This window comes from Pleurodeles waltl, chromosome 6 (assembly GCF_031143425.1).
Source record: "Pleurodeles waltl isolate 20211129_DDA chromosome 6, aPleWal1.hap1.20221129, whole genome shotgun sequence".
In the NCBI taxonomy this organism is placed as follows: Eukaryota; Metazoa; Chordata; class Amphibia; order Caudata; family Salamandridae; genus Pleurodeles; species Pleurodeles waltl.
The window spans coordinates 1308515949-1308538743 of record NC_090445.1 but is presented as its reverse complement, the minus strand read 5'-3'; the positions used below and the strand labels follow the sequence as shown (position 1 = coordinate 1308538743).

The following is a 22795-nucleotide window of genomic DNA, read 5'->3' as shown; positions in this document are numbered from 1 at the left end:
AGGAAAATAAAATGATTAAAAAAGTATATATATATATATATATATATATAATAAATAAACAACCAAAATATAGGTTTACCCTCTTGAATGCTTTGCTGTGTCTACCCATCACCATATTTCATGACTTTATCAATCGATCCTCCATCCCCACTCTGACTCATCCCAAACCCATTCTACTACTTTCATCTCCAGAATAACCCTGCCTAAACTCTTCCCTCCTCTTCCACATGTATCTCACCCAAACCTCGCTTTACTACCATGATCTCCCAAATAACCCTAATAAATTATCCCTCATTTATCTCACCTTGACTCATCCAAAACCCATCCTGCTACTATGATCTCCCTAACCCTTTCCACAGGCTCTTCCCTCCTACATCTCTCCTTTACTCATCCCAGGCCTCATCCAATTACTATAAACTTCCAATTAACACTTCTGGATTCTTCCATTACTCTAGTCAACCCAACTAATAACCTCACATATCCTCTGCTCAAATTAACTCATAAAAATACTAAAACTGAACTCATATTTCCCTATACTAATCCACCACTAATTCCTCTTGGGCTACTCGCCGAAAAGCGCTTTGACGCCTCGTCAGGGGTAGTAAGCGCTATATAAATACTATTACAATACAATACAATACAATGAGAAACACCTTACAACGTACTTACTTCAATCGAATTATGTTTAAAATCAGGTCTAAGCGGGCCAGTGACTTTGGGTACCCTGAGGAGCAATGAAGAGTCTCAGAGCAAATTAACTGTTTGTGGACAAACAAGCTGTTAAATGTGGATTGGCTGCTGTCTATACACAAGCATCGACAGGAAGCTCACATTTCCTTCATCACAAACAACACTATAATTTACTATTCAAAGAAATGTTTAGCCTCCAGCCCTGAGAAGGTGCAGCAGTGACAAAGTAAAAAAGAAAAAAGGTAGTAAGCAGATGAAACCTACAGAGGAGGTGCTGATTGAAAAATCATGTGTTGTGGAGTGATGCCATACCTCAGAATTATTTTCCATATTTCAAGGTCATGGCATCACTTCTGTGAATTATTTTTTTAATCCAAGTGTCATTCAAGTTACTTGTCTACAGCAAATAAGAAAATTAGGGCTTGATTAAGAGATCGGCAGACCGGTCTCTCCATCACAAACGTGACGAATATCCTGTCTTCTGGATTACTAGTGCCATCTGATATCATACATGTAGGAAGTTGGCTCTGTATATACTATCTCAAAGTGAGAGAGAGTGTGCACAGAGTCCAAGGGTTCCCCTTAGAGGTTTATAGTGGCAAAATTAGGTAATACAAATGCTCTATTTTGTGGTAGTGTGATCGAGCAGTAAGCTTATCAGAGGGTAGTGTTAAGCATTTGTTGTACACACACAGGCAATAAATGAGGAACACACATGCAAAGAATTAACTCCAGGCCAATAGGTTTTATATAGAAAAATAGCCTTTATTAATTTATTTTAGAACCACAAGGTTCAAGATTTGAGGTAAGTACATAAAATGCAAGATACTTCACACAGGTACTTATAGACCTTTGATTTAAAACAGTAGTACACACAGTTTTGGTTAAAATGGCAATAAGCTATTTTAAAAGCAGACACTGTAAAAATCAACAGTTCCTGGGGGAGGTAAGTTGTGGTTAGTTTTTCAGGTAAGTAAAGCACTTACACAGTCAGTCTCCTGGGCATAGGCAGCCCACCGTTGGGGGTTCAAGGCAACCCCAAAGCCACCACACCAGCAACACAGGCCCAGTCAGGTGCAGAGGTCAAAGGAGGGCCCAAAACACATAGGTGCCTGTGAAGAACAGGAGTGCTCAGGGTCCAGTCTGCTAGCAGGTAAGTACCTGCGTCCTCAGGGAGCAGACCAGGGGGATTTTGTAGAGCACTGGCGGTGACACGCACAAGCACACAAAACACGCCCTCAGCGGCACAGGGGTGGCCGGGTGCAGAGTGCAAAGTAGGCGTCAGGTTTGCTATAGAAAGCAATGGAGGGACCCAGGTGTTATTCTGGCAATGCAGCCAGGGAACAGGGGGGCTTCTCGGGCCAGCCACCAACTGGGCTAGGATGAGGGCTGCCTGCTGGTCACTCCTGCACTGGTAGGTGGTTCCTCTCGGTCCTGGGGGCTGCGGGAGCAGTGCTTGGTCCAGGCGTCGGGTTCCTTTGTTACCAGGCAGTGAGAGTCCCTTTAAAGTTGTTTCAAAGTTGCAAGTTTGTTGCTGTTTCTGAACAGTGCTGCTGTTCTCGGGAGGGTCTTGGTCCTTTGGGTGCAGGGCAGTCCTCTGAGTCCTCAGAAGTCACTGGTCCCACTGGATGCATCACTGTGCAGGTTCTTTGAATCTGGAGACAGGCCGGTGGGGCTGGGGCCAAGTCAGTTGTCATCTCCGTCTCTGCGGAGTTTTCAGGTCAGCAGTCCTTCTTCTTGTTGTAGGTTGCAGGAATCTGATTTCCTGGGTTAATGGTCGCCCTTAAATACTACATTTAGGGGTGTGTTTAGATTAGGGGGGCAGTAGCCAATGGCTACTGTCCTTGAGGGTGGCTACACCCTCCTTGTGCCTCCTTCCAGAGGGGAGGGAGGCACATCCCTATTCCTATTGGGGAAATCCTCCAAAACCAAGATGGAGGATTTCCAAAGGCAGGGGTCACCTCAGCTCAGGGCACCTTAGGGGCTGTCCTGACTGGTAGGTGACTCCTCCTTGTTTTTCTCATTACCTCCTCCCGACTTGCCGCCAAAAGTGGGGGCTGTGTCAGGAGGGGCGGGCATCTCCACTAGCTGGGATGTCTTGGGGTGCTGTAGCAACAGGCGTGAGCCTCTAAGGCTCACCGACAGGTGTTATAGTTCCTGCAGGGATAAGGAGAGAAGCACCTGCACCCAGTGCAGGCTTTGTTACTAGCCACAGAGTGACAAAGGCACTCACCCCATGTGGCCAGAAACTCATTTGGCTGTGGCAGGCTGGCAGAAACTGGTCAGCCTAGCACTAGGAGTCGGACTGGTATTCAGGGGCATCTCTAAGATGCCAACTGTGTGTATTTTCTAATACATCCCACACTGGCATCAGTGTGCATTTATTGTGCTGAGAAGTTTGATACCAAACTTACCAGATTTCAGTGTAGCCATTATGGAACTGTGGAGTTCATAAATGACAGACTCCCAGACCATATACTCTTTATGGCTACCCTGCACTTACAATGTCTCAGGTTTGGCTTAGAAACTGCAGGGTCATATTGCTCATGCAACTATGTCCTCACCTGTGGTATAGTGCACCCTGCCTTAGGGCGGTAAGGCCTGATAGAGGGGTGACTTACCTATGCCACAGGCAGTGGGATGTGGGCATGGCACCCTGAGGGACGTGCCCTGTCGACATAGTCATTTTCTCCCCACCAGCACACACAAGCTGTGAGGCAGTGTGCATGTGCTGAGTGAGGGGTCCCCAGGGTTGCCTAATACATGCTGCAGCCCTTAGAGACCTTCCCTGGCCACAGGGCCCTTGGTACCAGGGGTACCATTTACAAGGCACTTATCTGTGTGCCAGGGCTGTGCCAATTGTGGGAACAAATGTACAGTTTAGGGAAAGAACACTGGTGCTGGGGCCTGGTTAGCAGGGTCCCAGCACACTTTCAATCATAACTGGCATCAACAAAAGTTAAAAGGTTAGGGGGTAACCATACCAAGGGGGGCATTTCCCTACAATAGACTTATAATATGGCAGCCAGGACGACAATCATGTCTGTGACAGCGTAACCTGTCCACTCAACACTAAGGGCCTGATTATGACCCTGGCGGACGGCGGAGGCCGTCTGCCAAGGTACCGCCGCTGAATGACCGCACCGCGGTCAAAAGACCGTGGCGGCCATTTAGACATTTCCTCTGGGCCGGCGGGCGCTCTCCAAAAGAGCGCCCGCCGGCCCAGAGGAAATGCCCCTGCAACGAGGACGCCGGCTCAGAATTGAGCCGGCGGAGTTGCAGGGGTGCGACGGGTGCAGTTGCACCCGTCGCGTATTTCAGTGTCTGCTTAGCAGACACTGAAATACTTTGCGGGGCCCTCTTACGGGGGCCCCTGCCGTGCCCATGCCATTGGCATGGGCACGGCAGGGGCCCCCAGGGGCCCCGCGGCACCCCCTACCGCCATCCTGTTCCTGGCGGGCGAACCGCCAGGAACAGGATGGCGGTAGGGGGTGTCAGAATCCCCCATGGCGGCGCAGCAAGCTGCGCCGCCATGGGGGATTCTAAGGGCAGCGGTAAACCGGCGGGAGACTGCCGGTTTGCCTCTTCTGACCGCGGCCGAACCGCCGCGGTCAGAATGCCCTGCGGGGCACCGCCGGCCTGTCGGCGGTGCTCCCGCCGACCCTGGCCCCGGCGGTCTTAGACCGCCGGGGTCAGAATGACCCCCTAAATAATGTACTGTGGGTCATATTCACAAGCCCCATAGTGCCACCGGAGCGTCACTTCTTGTGACGGTCCGGTGGCACTGTACATTATGCATATTTACAAGGTGGCGCCTAACCACTTTTTGTGGCTTAACACCGCCTTGTAAATATGCCCCCTGGTGCAGTTTTCTGTGGCAGAGGGACATGCAATAGGTGTTGATGCGGGCAGCACATGGGTGGTATTGGCATGGCTCACTGAGAAGAAATGCTTTAATTTCTCCTTGTTTTTACTTTTCCTATGTGTGCTGAATTCTGCAGCACACATAGAAAGAGCAAAACCACCATGAATGACTGTTTATGTGCAGGAAGGTGCCCCTTCCTGCACATAAATAATTATTCAAATATGACATTTGGTACTTCTATGTGTGATGCATTATACAGAACACATAGAAGTGCCAAATCGCCATTGTAGACTGTTTATGTGCTGGAAGGGACACCTTCCTGCACATAAATAATCAAATCATATCATTCAGCACTATGGGCCAAGGATGCTTGTGTTGGCGCTGGCAGCTCAATTTAGTGCCGGTGCAGGGGGAAACACATGGGTGTGCCATATTGTTGTAAATGCGGTGCAACCCTGCATTTCAAAAGTAGCGCAGTGCAGTGCTGCTGATTTTGGTGCAGCACCGTGCTGCCCCAGTTTGTTGGAAATCTGTCCCTTAGTCTTTTAGTTCGAAAGTGTAGTTACATAATGACAGCCCCAAACCACAATGCTGAACATGAAGATTGTTTTATTCGTTCATAAAAGATAAACACACCTTAAAATTCTAACAGTGGTCATTGCTCATTGATAGTGCTACCTTGCAGAATCAATTTAAAAAAAACTTTGATTTTTACTTATGTAGAGGGATTTGTAGCACTTTAAAAGTGTCTCAGCTATCATCCTACTTTCTGAACATTTTCAAATTCTTATTTCGATTTTTATTGCAAAAAACAACAAACTGTATATTCTAGTATTCAAGCAATTGTTTCCAAACAAATTTCCAGTTTGAAAAATACTCTTTTTCATCCTCACTGGATATAAATAAACATTTACTATGATTAGTACATAAATGGTAAGATACTATTCTTCAATAAAGCCATCTTCAGGTTCTTGTGACAATTATGAACCACTCTCCATTCTGCTGTGCAGTTTAGTTTAACGCCAGAGCCCCTCAATGTCATAAACAGAAAAAACACACTATATTATGTGTTTTAAAAAAAACTATATTTCCTAACTATAATGTCCCTGTAACCTTTGTTTTTTTCAGTGAATTTCTATGGGTGTTTTAACGTAAAGTAATTTTCATTAGTATATGTTAATCCAACCACTGCCGTATGTGACCAACCCCCTGTAACCACCCATCCTTGGCCACCGGACCCGGCCTGCGACCAGTCACTGTGGCCAACCCCTCTAACCACCCAACCATGCACAGCAGGAGTTGTCAGCATGTCGCATGGCCCCCCCAGCCGATTTCAGCCCCAAAAACCCCATCCCCTGAGGCCGGGCATAAACGTTATAAGTTTTTGGGGAGGGGACTGCGTGGCCTCTCTCCCCGGGCTTATCTCGACCCCAGGGATCCCATTGCCTGGAGCCTGGCCTAAACATTTTATTTGTATTAGCAGGAGGGCTGCAGTGTGGCCCCCCCTCCCCAGGCCAATCTCGGCCCCGGGAAGCCCATCCTCTGGGGCATGGCCATGTCACCTAGATGCCCTGAAGGGCATTCAGTCAGAATGGTTAGAGACAGCAGGGGGAGTCTCCAGGCCCCCGCAGTCCTAGACGGCTCCCGGTCATCTGCAGGACTGACATTTCTGTCACAGAGAGTGAGCTGCTAAACATGCCGCTCCCTTTCTGTAAGAGCAATAGATTCCTCTGTTTCCCTGCCTGCACAGAGGAAACCTCTGCTTTCAGCAAGTGAGACCTGTTGGACCTGGCCAACCCGGAAGCCTTATTTAAACAAGAGCAGGAGGCTGCACTTGTTTTTTATTTTGAATTTTTGCCTATATCTTTGGCGCCAGTTCATAAATCTTCATGAAATTTTTCAACAAAATTTGACACTCACTTCAGGGGTGATCTGTCAAGCATGGGTGAGAAAAAGGTGTGTGTGCAGCCCCCTCCCCCAACACAAAATATGTTAAGGCCTGGCCCTGTGGGAGTGGAGTCCCTGGGGCCAAAGTGGCTGACAGACAGGGGCAACGGGGACCCCAACCCCAAAAGAGAAAATATGTTATAAGGCTGGGCCCTGGGGGATGGGGTCCCGGGGCTGAAGTTGGTTGGGGAAGGGGGGCTGAACAGCCCCCCTCCCTTATTGAATGAAGGCTGGACCCCAGGGATTGGGTCCCCATGGCAGAGATTGGCTTATTGTTGCCAGTTTTTTTCTTCTCTGTACAAACCCCCTTCCAAAAGAAATTAAATATATTTACCTCCAAACTGCAGATACCTGAATAATCAAAAAACACCAATAAATGACAATTAACACAGAGTCAGTCTTACTAAAAAAAGAAGATGCCTAAAACCTACTCACCCAATATGAGCCCTCTGACATTTTGGTGTAAGTATCACTCCTCACAAGAAATAATTCCTTACATCTACCAAAGTGTAAACCCCCCACTCGTCCAGCCATCTATAAATTTACTAATCAAATATTAAAATCAGAAGAAGAAAAAAACATAGCAGTAGTTATAAATAATGGCAGAAGAATGCAGACCACAAGACCTACGAGGATGAAAGGATTCCTCCAATCGTTATGCAAAGCGGTTACAGACAGAAGAAACCAGGGTCTGCCACAGGTTGCTATATATACTCTTTTCAGAAACCCGCCAAAATTCCAGCATGCCCTTCGACCCAAAAATGATTAACTTTCACTATTCCCAATTACTAGAAGAGAGACTCTCGTTGATGATTACTCTTTGTTTTTGACACAAATCAACACATCACCCACATAGTTTAGCAAACTAATCAATTCATTTCAAAACGCACCTGAAAAAACACTGATAAATGCAAACGTCCCAAGCAGGGAGGAGGGAAAAATGTTAGGAATGATGCCTCAGTTCTCTAAAAACCGTACCAACCACCTTCCAATTTTGAACGCTGCGCCCATCCTAAAATTCCTGTTGCACTACTTGCAACTAAATGAAAAAAAATTTAACAGCGAGAACAAGGGGTTGGGGACAACTCATACCCATGTTAGTTCTCAAAGAAGAAAAAAATATCCAATTACTTCATTTACAAATATTACCTCAGGATAAAATTCAATATAATGGACACTTTATTAGAAGTTAAGGGCCAGATTTAAAAAGCCCCAGCACCACCTTGCACCACACATGCATCATTGTTTTTTACACAAATGTGGCGTTAAGGTGGCATTGCACCACTTTGTAACCCCTACCCACATTATGCATTCACCAGGCTTAATGTTTGCAAAGGGGGAGTTCCGGAGCTAGGAGGCCCGAAACAGTGGTGCATATTTCACTTTGACATATTTTTTTTAATTTTTAATGCCTGCTCAAAGGAGGCAATAAAATGACGCACCCATTTAAATCAATTGGCCTCCTTGCACTTTGCTACACTAGCGTCAACATTTTTTACGCTAGTGTAGCAAAGTGCCACAATAGTATTGTTAGAAATGGGGTTTCTGGTTGGCTAGGGTATGTACCTCAGCCAGGCAGAACTTACCCACTCTAGTCAGGGCAAGGGAGTTACACGTCCAAGATAACCCCTGCTCACCCCCTTGGTAGCTTGGCACGAGCAGTCAGGCTTAACCCGGAGGCAATGTGTAAAGCGTTTGCACAACACACACACACATGTGACGCAATATCCCCACCACAAAGGAAACACAACACCAGATTATATGAAAATATACTGTATTGTACACAACATAATTATCAGACCAACATCACATAACAGTACTATCCTGCTACCTTAGCAGTTGTCAGAACGTTACACATTAGTTACTCTGCAAACTAGCAGTAGTCACACATAACACACAGGTTACTCAGTATTCTGCAACATAAGCAGTAGTCAGGAAACACGTTATCACATTAACACACTTGTCATAAGAATATCATAAAACGCCCATAGTAGGAACATTAGAAAATCTATGGCAAGTTAAGCAAACATATTAGCAAGTCATGCCCATAAAAGGAACATGTGCACACATATGTAAAAGCATCATAGTACAGGCAGGTAATATAACACAATTAATAAAGTCTGTAGAAAGAACTTTAGATTATAATTATATTGGTCCATTTAGGAAGTACCTGTTTTGCTAGAGGCACCTCCAGTGCCTGAAACGACTAATGGGGCCCCCGGCGCTCTTCTGCGCAAAACGGGGGCCTCCCTGAACCTGGTAGACCGAGAGGGGCGGCATGCACCCTCTCCGAATTCTTGACGGGCCCCTTCTGGGACCCGTGATCACTAGGGGGCCCCCCGGGCCTCCACCGGCCCTCTCCAAGGGGGGGGCCAAGTCAGGGAAATCCTTTAAAGGGGAGGGGGGTGCCTCGCGCTCCCTCCTCACTGAAACACGGGCCCCTCCGGGGACCCGTTAACTCCTGGGGTCTCCCTGCCACTACGGGAGACCCCGAAATCAAATACTCCTGGCCCGCGAGGGGGCCAACAAGAGAGCCGGGGGCCAGGGCGAGCCTCCGGTGAGGCTGCCGCCCGGCCCGGAAGAACAGGAGAGTCCTCTGGGACTCCTGCACGCGAGGGAGAGGTGTCCTCCTCTCCCTCGCCGTCCGGATGACGTCGCGGCCCAAGGTGGGGCCTGCTGGTGCCCCGGGGGCGCTCTGAAAAGCGCGCGTCCCCCGGGAGCACGATAGGAGCGTGCCAGCTCCTTCCTTTGTGTCAGGAAGTGCCCCGGGGGCACTAGAGACAGCGCGAACCTCGCGCTCGGAGGCAAATGCTCTGCCCGGGCTGCGGCGGTGATTTCATCCAAGAAGAGGCGCCGTAGAGAGCACGAAGACACATTCAGGCTCCCGGGCTGCGGCGGTGATTTCCCTGGGCAAAAGAAAGGCGCTTTTCAAAGTGCTGAGACACATCAACAGCCCAGGTTGCGGCGGTGATCCTTTTGCCAGTAATTGCAAGAATGCCTGTTCTTTGTTAAAGCATTCTGGGCACAGGTTTAAAAGATCGTTGCAGGGGTCAGGGGCCACAGCACCCTGCCCCTGGGAACAACCAAACAAGAAGGAGCACAGGGCTGGTGGGCCCAGCTACAGGCCAGCACAAGGGGTGCAGATGGTGGCAGCTCCTCCTAGTGACCAGGCAGGTCACAGGTCAGCACAGCAGCAGCAGTCCATGGCGGTTTCCTGGTGAGTCCATTCATCAGCGTTCTGTGTCCAGTTTCAAGTTCCAAGAATGTTCAAATTGTGGGGAAAATTCCCCTGTACTTATAGTCCTGTTTTTACAGTGTTTTACAATGATAGGGAGAGGAGGTTCCAGCCAGTTACAACTGGTTCTGGGAGTGCCCCCTCTCTCCTTTCAGCACAGGCTCCAAACATCAGTGGGGGGTTAACAACCCTATTGTGTGAGGCCAGGGCACAGCCTTTACAAATGTAGGTGTGCCCCGCCTCTCCCTTCTCTCAGCCCAGGAAGACTATTCAGCATGCAGATGCACCTTGGTGACACCTCCACCCTCCCTGTGTACAGGCTGTCTGAAAAGTATGCACAAAGCCCCAACTGTCACTCTGCCCAGACGTGGATTGGAGTCAAGCTGCAAAACACCAGAATTATAAGCACAGATAAATGCGCACTTTCTAGAAGTGGCATTTCTGTGATAGTAATAAAAAATACACCCACACCAGTAAGCAGTATTTATTATCACCATCACAACCATACCAAACACGCCTACACTACCCCTCATAAATCAGACAATACCCCTTACACATAAGGCAGGGCATTTCTAATGCAATCCTATAAGAAGGCAGCACTCACAGCAGTGAGACACCAAGTTAGGCTGTTTGTCACTACCAGGACAGGCCATGCAATATGGCACATGTCTTGCCTTTCTACATACATGGCACCCTGCCCAGAGGGCTAGCTAGGGCGTACTTTAGGGGTGACTTACATGTAGTAAAAGGGGAGTTCTGGGCCTGGCAAGTAAATTTAGATGCCAGGTCCCTGTGGCAGAAAACTGCGCATACAGGCCCTGCGCTAGCAGGCCTGAGACAGGTTTGAAAGTGTACTCCAGTGGGTGGCGCAAGCAGCGCTGCAGGCCTACTAGTAGTATTTAATTTACAGGCCCTGGGTAAAGAGATACCACTGTACAAGGGGCTTATAGGTAAATTAAATATGCCAATTAGGTATAAGCCAATCATACCAACTTTAGATGGGAGAGCACCTGCACTTTAGCACTGGTCAGCAGTGATAAAGTGCTCAGAGTCCTAGAGCCAACAGCGAGAGGTCAGAAAAACCAGGAGGAAGGAGGCAAAAAGACTAGGGATGACCATGCGTATGGCCAAAAGTCCAACAAGTATAATAAATGTTGACGCTATTGTTCTAACTACTGCCATTGTGCGTCGTATGTTAAATACAGTGCCACCATAGTGTTGTTAGGTGCTGGTAGAGGGGCATAGAAAAAGTGGCACATCAAAGCTGATGCACCACTCTTTCATAAATCGGGCCTAATTCTGGTGCCTACAGATTCGAATTTGATCGCTCAGAAAGGAATATTTAATTATTCCACTGTCAATAATTGGGCTCAAAAATCAAATAACAAAAGAAATAAAAAAGAGGGCGGGGGAAGAAATATTAATTTGATTTCCTCAGTTCTCCAGAAAATGCACCAAATGCACCAATCAACTGTGAAATTCGAACCCTGACAGTCTCTTATCATATAGTGTATTCAAATGAAGTTGTACTACTCACAAACACACAAAGTGGAATCATTTCTTAAATATATCTAAAGAGAAAAAGAAGTGACTCATAATTTTCAATAGTCCTCATAAAGAAAAGCAATATCCAATAAGTATGGTCATAAAAATTGCCTCACTCACTTAGAAATACAATATATCCCACATTCGATCCAAAGCTTATTCCAACACAAACCTCTTTCATTGTTGTCATTTCAAACCCGATATTTGGGGTTAGATATATCATTATTTTCAATAGGGATTACCTAATTGTGATTTTCTGCAAATTGCAAATAGGTAATCGCTATTTAAATGTATGAAACTCCAGGAGTTTTTAACCCAAGTCGACTTACCTCATTATTATCCATGAGGTAGGTCGCAATTTGCAACTCACTAGGAAAAGCTAAAATCACAGGTGTGGTGGCCTGCTGGGCTCAGCAGACCACCATGTCTGTGATTGCTTTTCATTAACCTCTTCTGTGCCGAGGACGTAGTGGTTACGTCCTTCGGCACAGTGCTGCTGTGCCGAGGACGTAACCACTACGTCCTCGGCACACAGCCCAGAGGGAGCGCTCTCGCTCCCTCTGTGTGCTTCCCCCCACCCCCCCAAGTCAGGGATGGAAGGGGAAGCCCTTCCCCTTCCACCCCCGATCCCCCCACACCCCCTGTGACGTCAGCGCGCGAGGGCGCGCTGATTTGTCACAGGGTCTCCCCCATCGCGCTGGAAGCTCTGCTTCCAGCGCGATTGATAGAGAAATGCTCAGCATTTCTCTTTCAATCACGTGGGGGAAGCCCGGAGAGGCTTCAAAGGGAAGGAAATGTATTTCCTTCCCTTTGAAGTCTCTCCCAGGGTTTCAAAAGCCGGATTGCTTGCAATACGGCTTTTGAAATACCACTAGACACCAGGGATTATTTTTTTGGGGGGGAAATTGACATAAGGGAGCGACCCCTTGGGCAAGGGTCGCTCCCGTGGGGGGGAGGTTGGGGGGGGGGCAAATTTATTTTAGGCCATTTCTGCCCCCCCGGGGGCAGATCAGCCTATTATTATTAGGCCGATCTGCCCCCAGGGGGGGCAGAAACCTCTAGGCGCCAGGGCAATTTTTTTTTGGAGCTTTTTTTGTTTGTTTGTTTGACCCATTAGGCAAGGTTCGCTCCCCTGGGGGGCAAGTTGTGACCATTTCTGCCCCCCTTGGGGGTAGATTGGCCGATTTTAGGTCAATCTGCCCTCAAGGGTGCAGAAACCACTAAGCACTGGGGATTTTTTTTGTTTGCGCCAATGTCACGCAGGGGGACCGACCCCATAGGCAAGGGTCGCTCCCGGGGGGTTGGGGGGCTGGGGGGGCAAATTTATTTTAGGCCATTTTTGCCCCCCCTGGAGGCAGATCGGCCTATTAGGTTATTTTAGGCCATTTCTGCCCCCCCCTGGGGCCGGCTGAGCTAGAGGCCAAAATCCACAGGTAGGCAATGTTTTTTATGAAAAAATGTGATGTGTCCACGTTGTGTTTTGGGCCATTTCCTGTGGCGGGGCTAGGCGCTAGGCCTACCCACACGAGTGAGGTATCATTTTTATCGGGAGACTTGGGGGAACGCTGGGTGGAAGGAAATTTGTGGCTCCTCTCAGATTCCAGAACTTTCTGTCACCGAAATGTGAGGAAAATGTGTTTTTTTAGCCACATTTTGAGGTTTGCAAAGGATTCTGGGTAACAGAACCTGGTCAGAGCCCCACAAGTCACCCCATCTTGGATTCCCCTGGGTTTCTAGCTTTCAAAAACACGCTGGTTTGCTACGTTTCCCCAGGTGCCGGCTGAACTAGAGGCCAAAATCCACAGGTAGGCACTGTTTTTTATGAAAAAATGTGAAGTGTCCACGTTGTGTTTTGGGCCATTTCCCTGTGGCAGGCGCTAGGCCTACCCACACAAGTGAGGTATCATTTTTATCGGGAGACTTGGGGGAACGCCGGGTGGAAGGAAATTTGTGGCTCCTCTCTGATTCCAGAACTTTCTGTCACCGAAAATGTGAGGAAAACGTGGCCAAATTTTGAGGTTTGCAAAGGATTCCGGGTAACAGAACCTGGTCAGAGCCCCACAAGTCACCCCATCTTGTATTCCCCTAGGTCCCTAGTTTTCAAAAATGCACAGGTTTGGTAGGTTTCCCTAGGTGCCGGCTGAGCTAGAGGCCAAAATCTACAGGTAAGCACTTGGCAAAAAACACCTCTGTTTTCTTTAAAAAAATGTGATGTGTCCACGTTGCGTTTTGGGGCATTTCCTGTCGCGGGCGCTAGGCCTACCCACACAAGTGAGGTATCATTTTTATCGGGAGACTTGGGGAACATAGATTAGCAAAACAAGTGTTATTGCCCCTTGTCTTTCTCTACATTTTTTCCTTCCAAATATAAGAGAGTGTGTAAAAAAGACATCTATTTGAGAAATTCCCTGTAATTCACATGCTAGTATGGTCACCCCGGAATTCAGAGATGTGCAAATAACCACTGCTCCTCAACACCTTATCTTGTCCCTTTTTGGAAGTACAAAGGTTTTCTTGATGGCTATTTTTCACTCTTATATTTTAGCAAATGAATTGCTGTATACCCGGTATAGAGTGAAAACGCACTGCAGGGTGCAACTCATTTATTGGCTCTGGGTACCTAGGGTTCTTGATGAACCTACAAGCCCTATATATCCCCGCAACCAGAGGAGTCCAGCTGACGTAACGGTATATTGCTTTCGAAAATCTGAAATTGCAGAAAAAAGTTACAGAGTAAAACGTAGAGAAAAAGTGATGTTTTTTTCACTTCAATTTCAATATTTTTCTTTTTCAGTTGTTATTTTCTGTAGGAAACCCTTGTAGGATCTACACAAATGACCCCTTGCTGAATTCAGAATTTTGTCTACTTTTCAGAAATGTTTAGGTGTCTGGGATCCAGCATTGGTTTCACACCCATTTTTGTCACTGACTGGAAGGAGGCTGAACGCACAATTTGTTTTAAAAATGGGGTATGTCCCAGTAAAATGCCATATTTGTGTTGAAAAATTGGGTTTTCTGATTCCAGTCTTCCTGTTCCTGAAAGCTGGGAAGCTGGTGATTTTAGCACCGCAAACCCTTTGTTGATGCCATTTTCAGGGAAAAAACCACAAGCCTTCTTCTGCAGCCACTTTTTCCCATTTTTTAAAAAAAAACGAAATTTTCACTGTATTTTGTCTAATTTCTTGGCCTCCTTCAAGGGAACTGTGAGAAAACAGGGCTGATTGCAGAGGCCCCATAACTTTTTGCCCCCATTTTCCACTTTTTGCTGGTGTTTTCCTGACTTTAAAGGTGCCCTGGGTACTGCTAACCAGTCCCAGGGCCTGTGCTCTGTGTAAAATGGATATGCAAATTAGGCTAATTATAAGTGGCTAAGTTAACCTACCTATAAGTCCCTAGTACATGGTAGGGCATGTAGGTTTAGGGACCACAGCATAGGTGGTGCACACCTAGGTGCATTGCTGAGGTGCCCAGTGTCATTTTAAAAGCAAGCCTGCCTTGATGGCTGCTTTTAAATTAAAGTTATATGCAAATTCGACTTCGGAATTAAAGGTACTTCCAAAGTCTTAAACTACCTTATTTTTACATATAAGTCACCCCTAAGGTGTGCCCTATGTGCCCCTAGGGCTGGGTGCCATGTAACTATAAGCAGGGACTTTATAAAAATAGATTTATAAGCCCTGGTGAGGTAAAAACAGCCAAATTTGTTTTTCCCTCATTGAAGTAAATGGCCTTCATAGGCTAGAATGGGCAGACTTTATTTTAAATTTTAAAGTCTCCTTAAATGTTGCATACCAAGAATTTGGTATCAAATTAATTGTTGTAATAAATCCTACAACTTCCAGTTGTTGGATTTAATATAACTAGTTCAGGTAAAAAGTTTAGACTTGCCCTAAAAAGTTGCCAATTTCAGCTCTGCATTGTTTTTGCTGCTGTGCTCTGATTGGCCAGCCTGCAGCAGCTTCTGCCAGGCTGCCTTGATGAGGTGTGAAGTGGCCAGGCTTCACACAAAGGAATGTGCTTGGGGGAGAGAATCTCCCCTCAGCAGATGGTGAGGCAGGAAGGGGGAGGGCTGCCAAACTGGTCTTCAAAGGCAGAGAAGGACATTTGCAGCACCCAGCAACACCACCACATCCTGCAACCCCAGACAGCTAGGTGCCCCCTTGATTAGATTAGGAGAGGGCAGGAGAGGGGTGTGTTTAAGATTTTTAGCCACACCAGTGGGTGGGCTCAGCCAGATGTAACCTCCAAAAATCAGATTCATCCATGTTGGATTTTTAGAGACTGTTGCCTTCTGGGATGGATTTTTGCCACACTTCCCAGGAAGTGGTCATCACAGGGGGACGACCCTGTCCCTGATTGGAGAACCAGGGCCCCCCTGCTTTTCACCCAGGAGCAAGGATAAAACTGGCAGACCTGCACCCACGCCTCAGATCCCCTCCAGAATTCAACAAGAAAGGAACTAAAGAAGAAGAAGGACTGCCCTGCTGGACCCCTGGCCTGCACCTGGACCCTGCACTCAGAAGGACTGCACCAGCTGCACACTTGGGCTTCACCACAAGAAGGACTTTGCCTGGCTTCAACTGGTTCAAGGAGGGACTCCCTGTTTGCTACAGGTGAAAAATTGCTAAACCAGAGTCCCCTGCACCAACTCCTGAAGAAAGCGACCAGCTGACCACTATCCAGTGGCCAAAAAGGAGTTTGCGCCAGGTGCATTCTGGGAGTTGAAGTCCGCACCCCCCAAGGACCATCACAGAACTTCTGGACCCTTGGGGTGAGCTGTGGACCCCAAAAGAACCTTAAAAGAACATCTGGGTGAAGCCCCAGAAGTTTGGAAAAGATTTGAGAATTTTTGGAAAAAAGCTCCAGAGAGGGACCGACCCGCCGCGGAAATTCTAGCCGGCTTGCCTCAACCGCGACCCGGCCTGACTTCGTGGTTCGTCCCGGTAAAGAAAAACATCCAAAAAAGAGACTAAGTCCGAACGTAAAAAGTTGACCGGGCCCTCCCAGCCATCGTATCCGAGAAGGGCTCCATGGACGTCGTATCAAGATCCAGGTTTACCCCGGTCGAAGGATTTTCATCTCGAAAAAACGACTAAGTCCGAAGGTAAAAGTCTCCACCGAGGAAACCCACATCGCGTATCCGGACAAGGGCTCCAGGAGGTCGGATTCAACTGGCAGGTTCGTCCCGGTGAAGAAAAACTTCAAAATAAAGACTAAGTCAGAAGGTAACTTTTTAACCGAGGCCTCCCACGACCTGTAGCCGAGCAGGGCTCCATCGCGGTAGGCCTGAAAGTTTGACTTTGCCCCGGTCGAGGTGCAACCAGATGACCCGATTGGCGCTTTTTGTTTCTAAGCGCTAGAAAAGTAATAATTCTTTAAAAATTCATATCTCCGGTTCCCCTGAACCGATTTTAATCGTTTTTGTGTCATTTTAAAGATAAAAATATAAACTATTTTTATAAATTGGTTTTGGATTTTTAAACTGTTTCCTGTGTTTTATTTAATTACTGTTTTGTGATATTTGAATGCTTTACACTTTGTCTCCTAAATTAAGCCTTGACGCTCGTTGCCAAGCTACCAAGGGTTGAGCTGGGATTAATTTACTGAGACCTAACTGTACCTATGTGGAGGTTAGTGGCTTGTTGCTAGGTGTAGGTACCTACCTGCCCTACCAATAACCCATTTTCCAACAGGAACCCACAAAGTCTGGGTACCTCTAGAATCCCTAGGATGTTGGAAAAAAAGGACACGAATGGCTTGGCTAGCTTATGCGGACAAAAAGTTATGAGGGCCTAAGCGCGAACTGCCCCAAATAGCCAAAAAAAGGCTCGGCACAGGATGGGGAAAAGGCCTGGCAGCGAAGGGGTTAAAGCAATACATCAATCCCCAAATAAGTAAAAGTGTCCACTTTGCCTAAACCTGATCTTGCACCACCAAGGTAGAGCTTTTAGTATTTTTTCACCTCAAGACCATAACATAAGATATCTTAAAATTTGTAAGTAGGTCCAGGGTCGATAAAATCAATAAAAATGTCCATCATCTGCTGAAGTCTTCTGGCCCTGTGGGCGACCAGGACCGTGTCATCTGCATTTAAAAGAGCAGGAAGAGGTCCTTCCTCCTGCTCTTGGCACATCTAATCCATTGTCTGAGAGCACTTTCTCTAGATGGTTGATTTAATGTTAAGAATACGGTTTTCACTTCAAAGGTTCTTCATAAACCTTTATTAGGTTTGTAGCATGTTTATCCAACCTCTTGGGGCAGTGAACCGAGACGCTTGCCACTGGAATGCTGTGACCTCAAAGTGATTGTCACCACATTCCTGTCAAGTGATCTAATGCAAACCACAACACATACATAATAAAAATGAATGATGTCAAGATGCAGCCCTGCTGTTTTATTACACATACACAATTACGCTTCATGGTTTTACTTTTCTGCATATTTGGTTCTTAAACTTATTTCATGGACAAATTTTCAAATATTTGTATTGTAAGAATTTTACAGTTAGGAAATTAATTGGCAGAAGGAAGAAATTATGTTAATCTGTATTTAGAGATCTGTGTTTTTCATTCTGATTAATTTAGAAATGTAATGGTTCATCTCTGTATCTTTGTACCAGAAAACCAGAAAGAACTGCACACCAATGACATTTTAGAGGTCCACCCAAAAAGGGTATGAAACCAGAAAATCTTAACCAAAATATCATGTGATTTGTACTATGTTCGAAATTTAATTTTGTAAATCGCTGCCACATTGATGTTTATAAGTGGAAATCTACACCAAATAAAACAATCCTTTCATAAACTATATTTTGGACATAATATTTCTGTCAGATGTTGTTTTTGGTAACAGTATTGTGACGTACAGTCGCACAAAGCACTTTCCATGTGAATTGCCGCACAGAGTTATTGCTTAATATTTTAGGTCGCAATACATCTATATATCTGTGTTTGTCTTCGTGATTAGAAATACAGCTAATGACCCAACAGCAATCAAGCAGTGTGGATACCCAGTAATAACTACTCTTATCCAAAACAGAGATGTTTTTAGTTTTCTTAAATGCGAGACATATCTTACTGATCCTCAGTAGGATATGCACAGCGCAGTGTCAAAGGGACGGACTCAGCCCTTCGCAACTCGACGTTTGCTGGTGTCTCTGGGGTGGGAGTTATTGGGTTCCCAAACTCTAGAACTGATAATCCTGAGCCCGGAGACACCAGACCCAGACACTTTGCAGGTGCCGTTTTTGTTGCAGGCAGCTGCTGTACTCGGGTCCTGCTTGCGCTCATACTTCACCTGAGGAGAGCAGAGAATGCTCACCTCAGCTGAAGGGAAAGGATATTTGTCCTCCCAGCAACCTTTACCTCATGGGCTCATTTTGGATACATTAGACACTACTGAAAAAATCTGGATTCAGCACTTAGCTTGCATTTACACTATACATAGATACATAGGTAATCTGCTTACATTTATTAGCACTTAAAAAATGCATGTATTTATACCATTGACTGGAAAATGTCTTGAAATATTTTTCCTTCAGGGAAGCATCGTTGGATTAACGGGGAAGATGGAGTTTCGTGAGGATAGCGCCAATCCCCATGTCCAGTTTGAAATACTTGGTACAAGCTACAGCGAAACATTTGGCAAAGATGTTCGACGGGTAAGAACGCACTCTTTCTCGTATTTCAATACCATGCGATTCACATTTTTGTGTGTTTTAGAAACAACTATTGTAGAACAACTACCGGCTTACTAATGGAATATATTTGCAGCTGAATAACATTTATTCCTTAAAGCCCACCACATGGATGCCTCATTTGCTTTCATTCGCCAAACCGTCAATGGCAATGATCGCGAGTTTAGAATCCAATTAAGAACCTCCATTCCCAGACTAATCTGTGCAGCCTGTCCATAAATGTAGACACAATTAAAGCTGGATCGCCTGCAGCATTAAAGACCCTGACTTGCAACAGGACTATAATTGTACAAACTGTGTTTCAGTTTATAAATTAAGAGCTGATTTCTTTTCTTTTGTAAATGGTGAAGCAACTGTTTTAGAAATATTTATATACAATCGTTCCTGAAAACACTAGGATTGGGATTGAGTTGTTAGGTAGAATAAATGCAAAGTGAGCTTCAGTTCTCTGCACTAATTTCATTGATGACTATGGAAAGGAAAAATGTCCGCACACTGCAGTCCATCTAGTATTGCTCATCTTAAAAACAATAGGCATTATTGAGTTTGGCAGTTGGATACTGCCTCAGAAACTTGAAGGATATCCTGTTCACCATATTCCAAATACATTATAGCCCATGGCACTTGTGCAAACCCTAAGTAAGGCCCAAAAGGTTGTAGCATAAACAGTTCCACTGGCAGCCCTTGTAGCTCAACACAGAGTAGCAACAAAAGGTCGTATTTGAAAAGCTCGCCTTAATAAGTGTCACTCACTGGAAATGGCTCAAGCAGCATCCACTCCGTGTTTTTTGTCACCTGTAAAATGAGATTTACATCTGAAATGTCTTGTTGCATCACTCCGAAAGGGAAAACAAGCAACCCTAGATGTCTCTATTTTATTTTTCTTAACTTTATTGTTAAACAAGTCAAGTATAGTGTGACATGAAAATACATGAAAAATAACATTGTAAGTAGTACTGTTTTCACTCGAGACACAATTTAAATTAAAAAGCAATTTTCTGACTCATGGCTGATGTGTAACTTTCATCCTATGGCACAATGAGCATATGAATCCTTGTCTCAGGCATACCAATTGCATTAAGGGTGTCACATCACAATATGGGTGGAATGCTTGTGTCAGTCGTTGGCAATTGTTCAGGTCCACACAATTTTCTAGCACTGAACTGCTCCACATGGATTGCAACAAAATGACCAACAGTCATTGTCCTGCTCTAATATATGTAGTATCGCTCATGCTGGGCCATCACAGCGACAGCGAAGTGCATTGTACATCACATTGCTATGGATGTTTCAACTGCTGCCTCCACGTTTATGACCCTGTTTGGTAAGTCCTGTGACACATTGACTTAATATACTAAATATCGGTGGCTGCAGGGTGGGGCAGGGAATCCCTGGCCAGTCAAATAGTAAACCGTAGTGCAACTCACCTCCTGTCTCCAAGTATTCTTTTTATTGTACCACACCGCCCAACATTAGCACCACCAACACAGGCGCACACCTCTCAACACTACACTGGCAATGGAGGTATCGTCTATCGGCTCCTTGGAGCTGTGGTGGCTGTGCACTATCAGATGACCGTGCATATTGTTCAGGCCGCGTGTGCCCAAAGTCCGTGATTCCGCCTGTGAAGCGGAAGCGCTGGAACATTCTAAATCGCACGTGCTCCAAACCTGCCAAATCCGCTGGCGTGCGACTTCAGAGGGAGTTTTTGACATCAAACTTGCAGTGCATCAGCTGCTGCAATCACAATCACATGGCCCAAAGGAAGACAATTTATGCTTTGCTTGAGGTGGGAGAGATCCCTGCTGGCCCACATGCACATGAGCAGTCTCAAGAGTGCTCCCTGCAGTAGAAACCCCTCCCTGGGTCTCTGATTGACACACATTGCTCCCCTGAGTCTGCCCCCTGCTCCTCCAGCCCATTCCTGGAACAAGTGCTGCTAACCACAGGATACCAAGAATACATACCGTCTGATCTCCAGAGTGCTGAGTTTTCACTGCTTCTAACCCACCCCGGGCACTGCAAGATGGCTACCATACAACCTATTGAACCATTCATGATTGAAGACACTCCTTTGGCTCAGGCGCACAGGTAGAAAGACTGGGTAGAGAGGGTGCTGCTGTTTTTCGAGGCCTTGAGAGTGAATAAAGAGCAGAAAAGAGCGATGTTACTGCATTTAAGGGGAAAGTAAATATACATGATCTCTAAGACAGTAACCAAAGCTTCACCCAAAACAGACCATACACTTATCACAGACATGAACTCCTACTTTGAGCTAATGGCAAACAAAGATTATGAACGATTTGTATTTAGACAGGTTTGGGGGTAGGCGGAAGAATCCATTGATGCGTTCCACACACATCTAAAAGACCTAGCCAGTACATGTGGCTACGCAGATGAGACTGAAGAAATAGGAAGCCAAATAATTCAAGGTTATGCCTCCACAAAAATCCAGGTGTGAATATTGGAAGAATCAGGGAGGTCCCTCACAGATATCCTTACAATGGGCCATATGAAAGAACTCTCGAAAGCTTGGGCCGCCGACATGGAAGCTGTACTGCAGAGACCAATCAAGTCTGAGCCAGTCAACACAGTAGCATCCACGGCCAATAGGAGTAGACCCAAATGAGGTTGTGCAAACTCCAGGTCCTGCAGCTACTGTTGGCAGGCCGACCCACCACCCAGTGGATTGTCCGGCAAGAGGAAAGAAGTGTGGGAGCTGTGGAATATTCAATCAGTTCACAAAAGTGTGCAAATCTGGAAAAGGGCGTGCCCCTCGAGCCGTAGTGAATAGGGTGCTTGAACTTCATGAGAGAAGTCATGGCATGGATGTCGATGACAGCGAAGAGCACACCATACACTCCATCTTTACTATTGGTGCTGCCACACAGACCGCATGCCGTCTACCTCAGTTTTGTATACTTCTTGACACCCACTCAGTGCTAGCTGTGGTGGATACAGGAGCATCGATCAACCTAATGTTCACAGAAGTTTATCGAGGCATGAGGCCCCCCACCCGCCTCCAGAATGCATATGGCCAGGACCAACCGCTTGTAATGAAAGGGAAATTTCAAATAACCATAGCATATGAATCCGGCTCAATAGAGGCACAAGTTTTAGTGGCTGAGGAAAGCCAAGACATGTTATTACGGTGTCGAACGGCCGAAGCCCTAGGCATTGTGACATTTGCCTTTGGAGTCTATCATAAAGCCATCAGCCACATTCTTGAGGAGTTTCCAAGGGTATTCAAGGGCATTGGGTGCCTGAAAGAGAAGAAAATAACCCTACACACTGATCAGTCAGTGCAGCCAGTTGCCCTCATACACAAATGTGTTGCATTCCACCTTATATCTCAGGTTGAAAAGGACCTAAATAAACTTGAAAGTGCCAGCATCATCGAAAAAGTGATTGGACTTACTCTGTGGGTGTCCCCAATAGTGGTAGCAAGGAAACACAAACAACAAAATGAGATGGGAATATGCATGGACATGCACCTACCCAACGTCACCATCAAAAGGGATAGAGAACTAACACCCATAATAGATGAGCTGATTTGCAATTTGAGTGGGGCCAACTGGTTCTCCAAACTAGATCTGCACTCAGGCTTCCGCCAATTGATCCTCGCCGAAAAGTCCCTCAACATCAATATATTTTCAACCCACGTAGTTTTAAGGTGTTACAAGAGGTTCAATTCCAGGATTTCAGGTGCGGCTGAAATGTTCCAGAATGTGATACATGAGCTCATCACTGACCTCCCCAGGGTCACAAACGTCAGTGATGATATTTTAATATTTGCCAAAGACATTTCAGAACACAC

The 22795-nt window shown here is 46.2% G+C and overlaps 1 protein-coding gene across 3 annotated transcripts in view; it reads left to right on the top strand.

Moving 5' to 3' along the window:
- The window catches only part of GRID1 (glutamate ionotropic receptor delta type subunit 1), a 2731706-nt gene that overhangs the window by 2011959 nt on the left and 696952 nt on the right, over positions 1–22795 (top strand). For all 3 annotated transcript variants that reach the window (XM_069240587.1, XM_069240588.1, XM_069240589.1), the window contains exon 8: positions 18823–18942. In XM_069240587.1, the coding sequence (XP_069096688.1) occupies positions 18823–18942 (120 nt within the window). The remainder of the gene's footprint in view (positions 1–18822; positions 18943–22795) is intronic.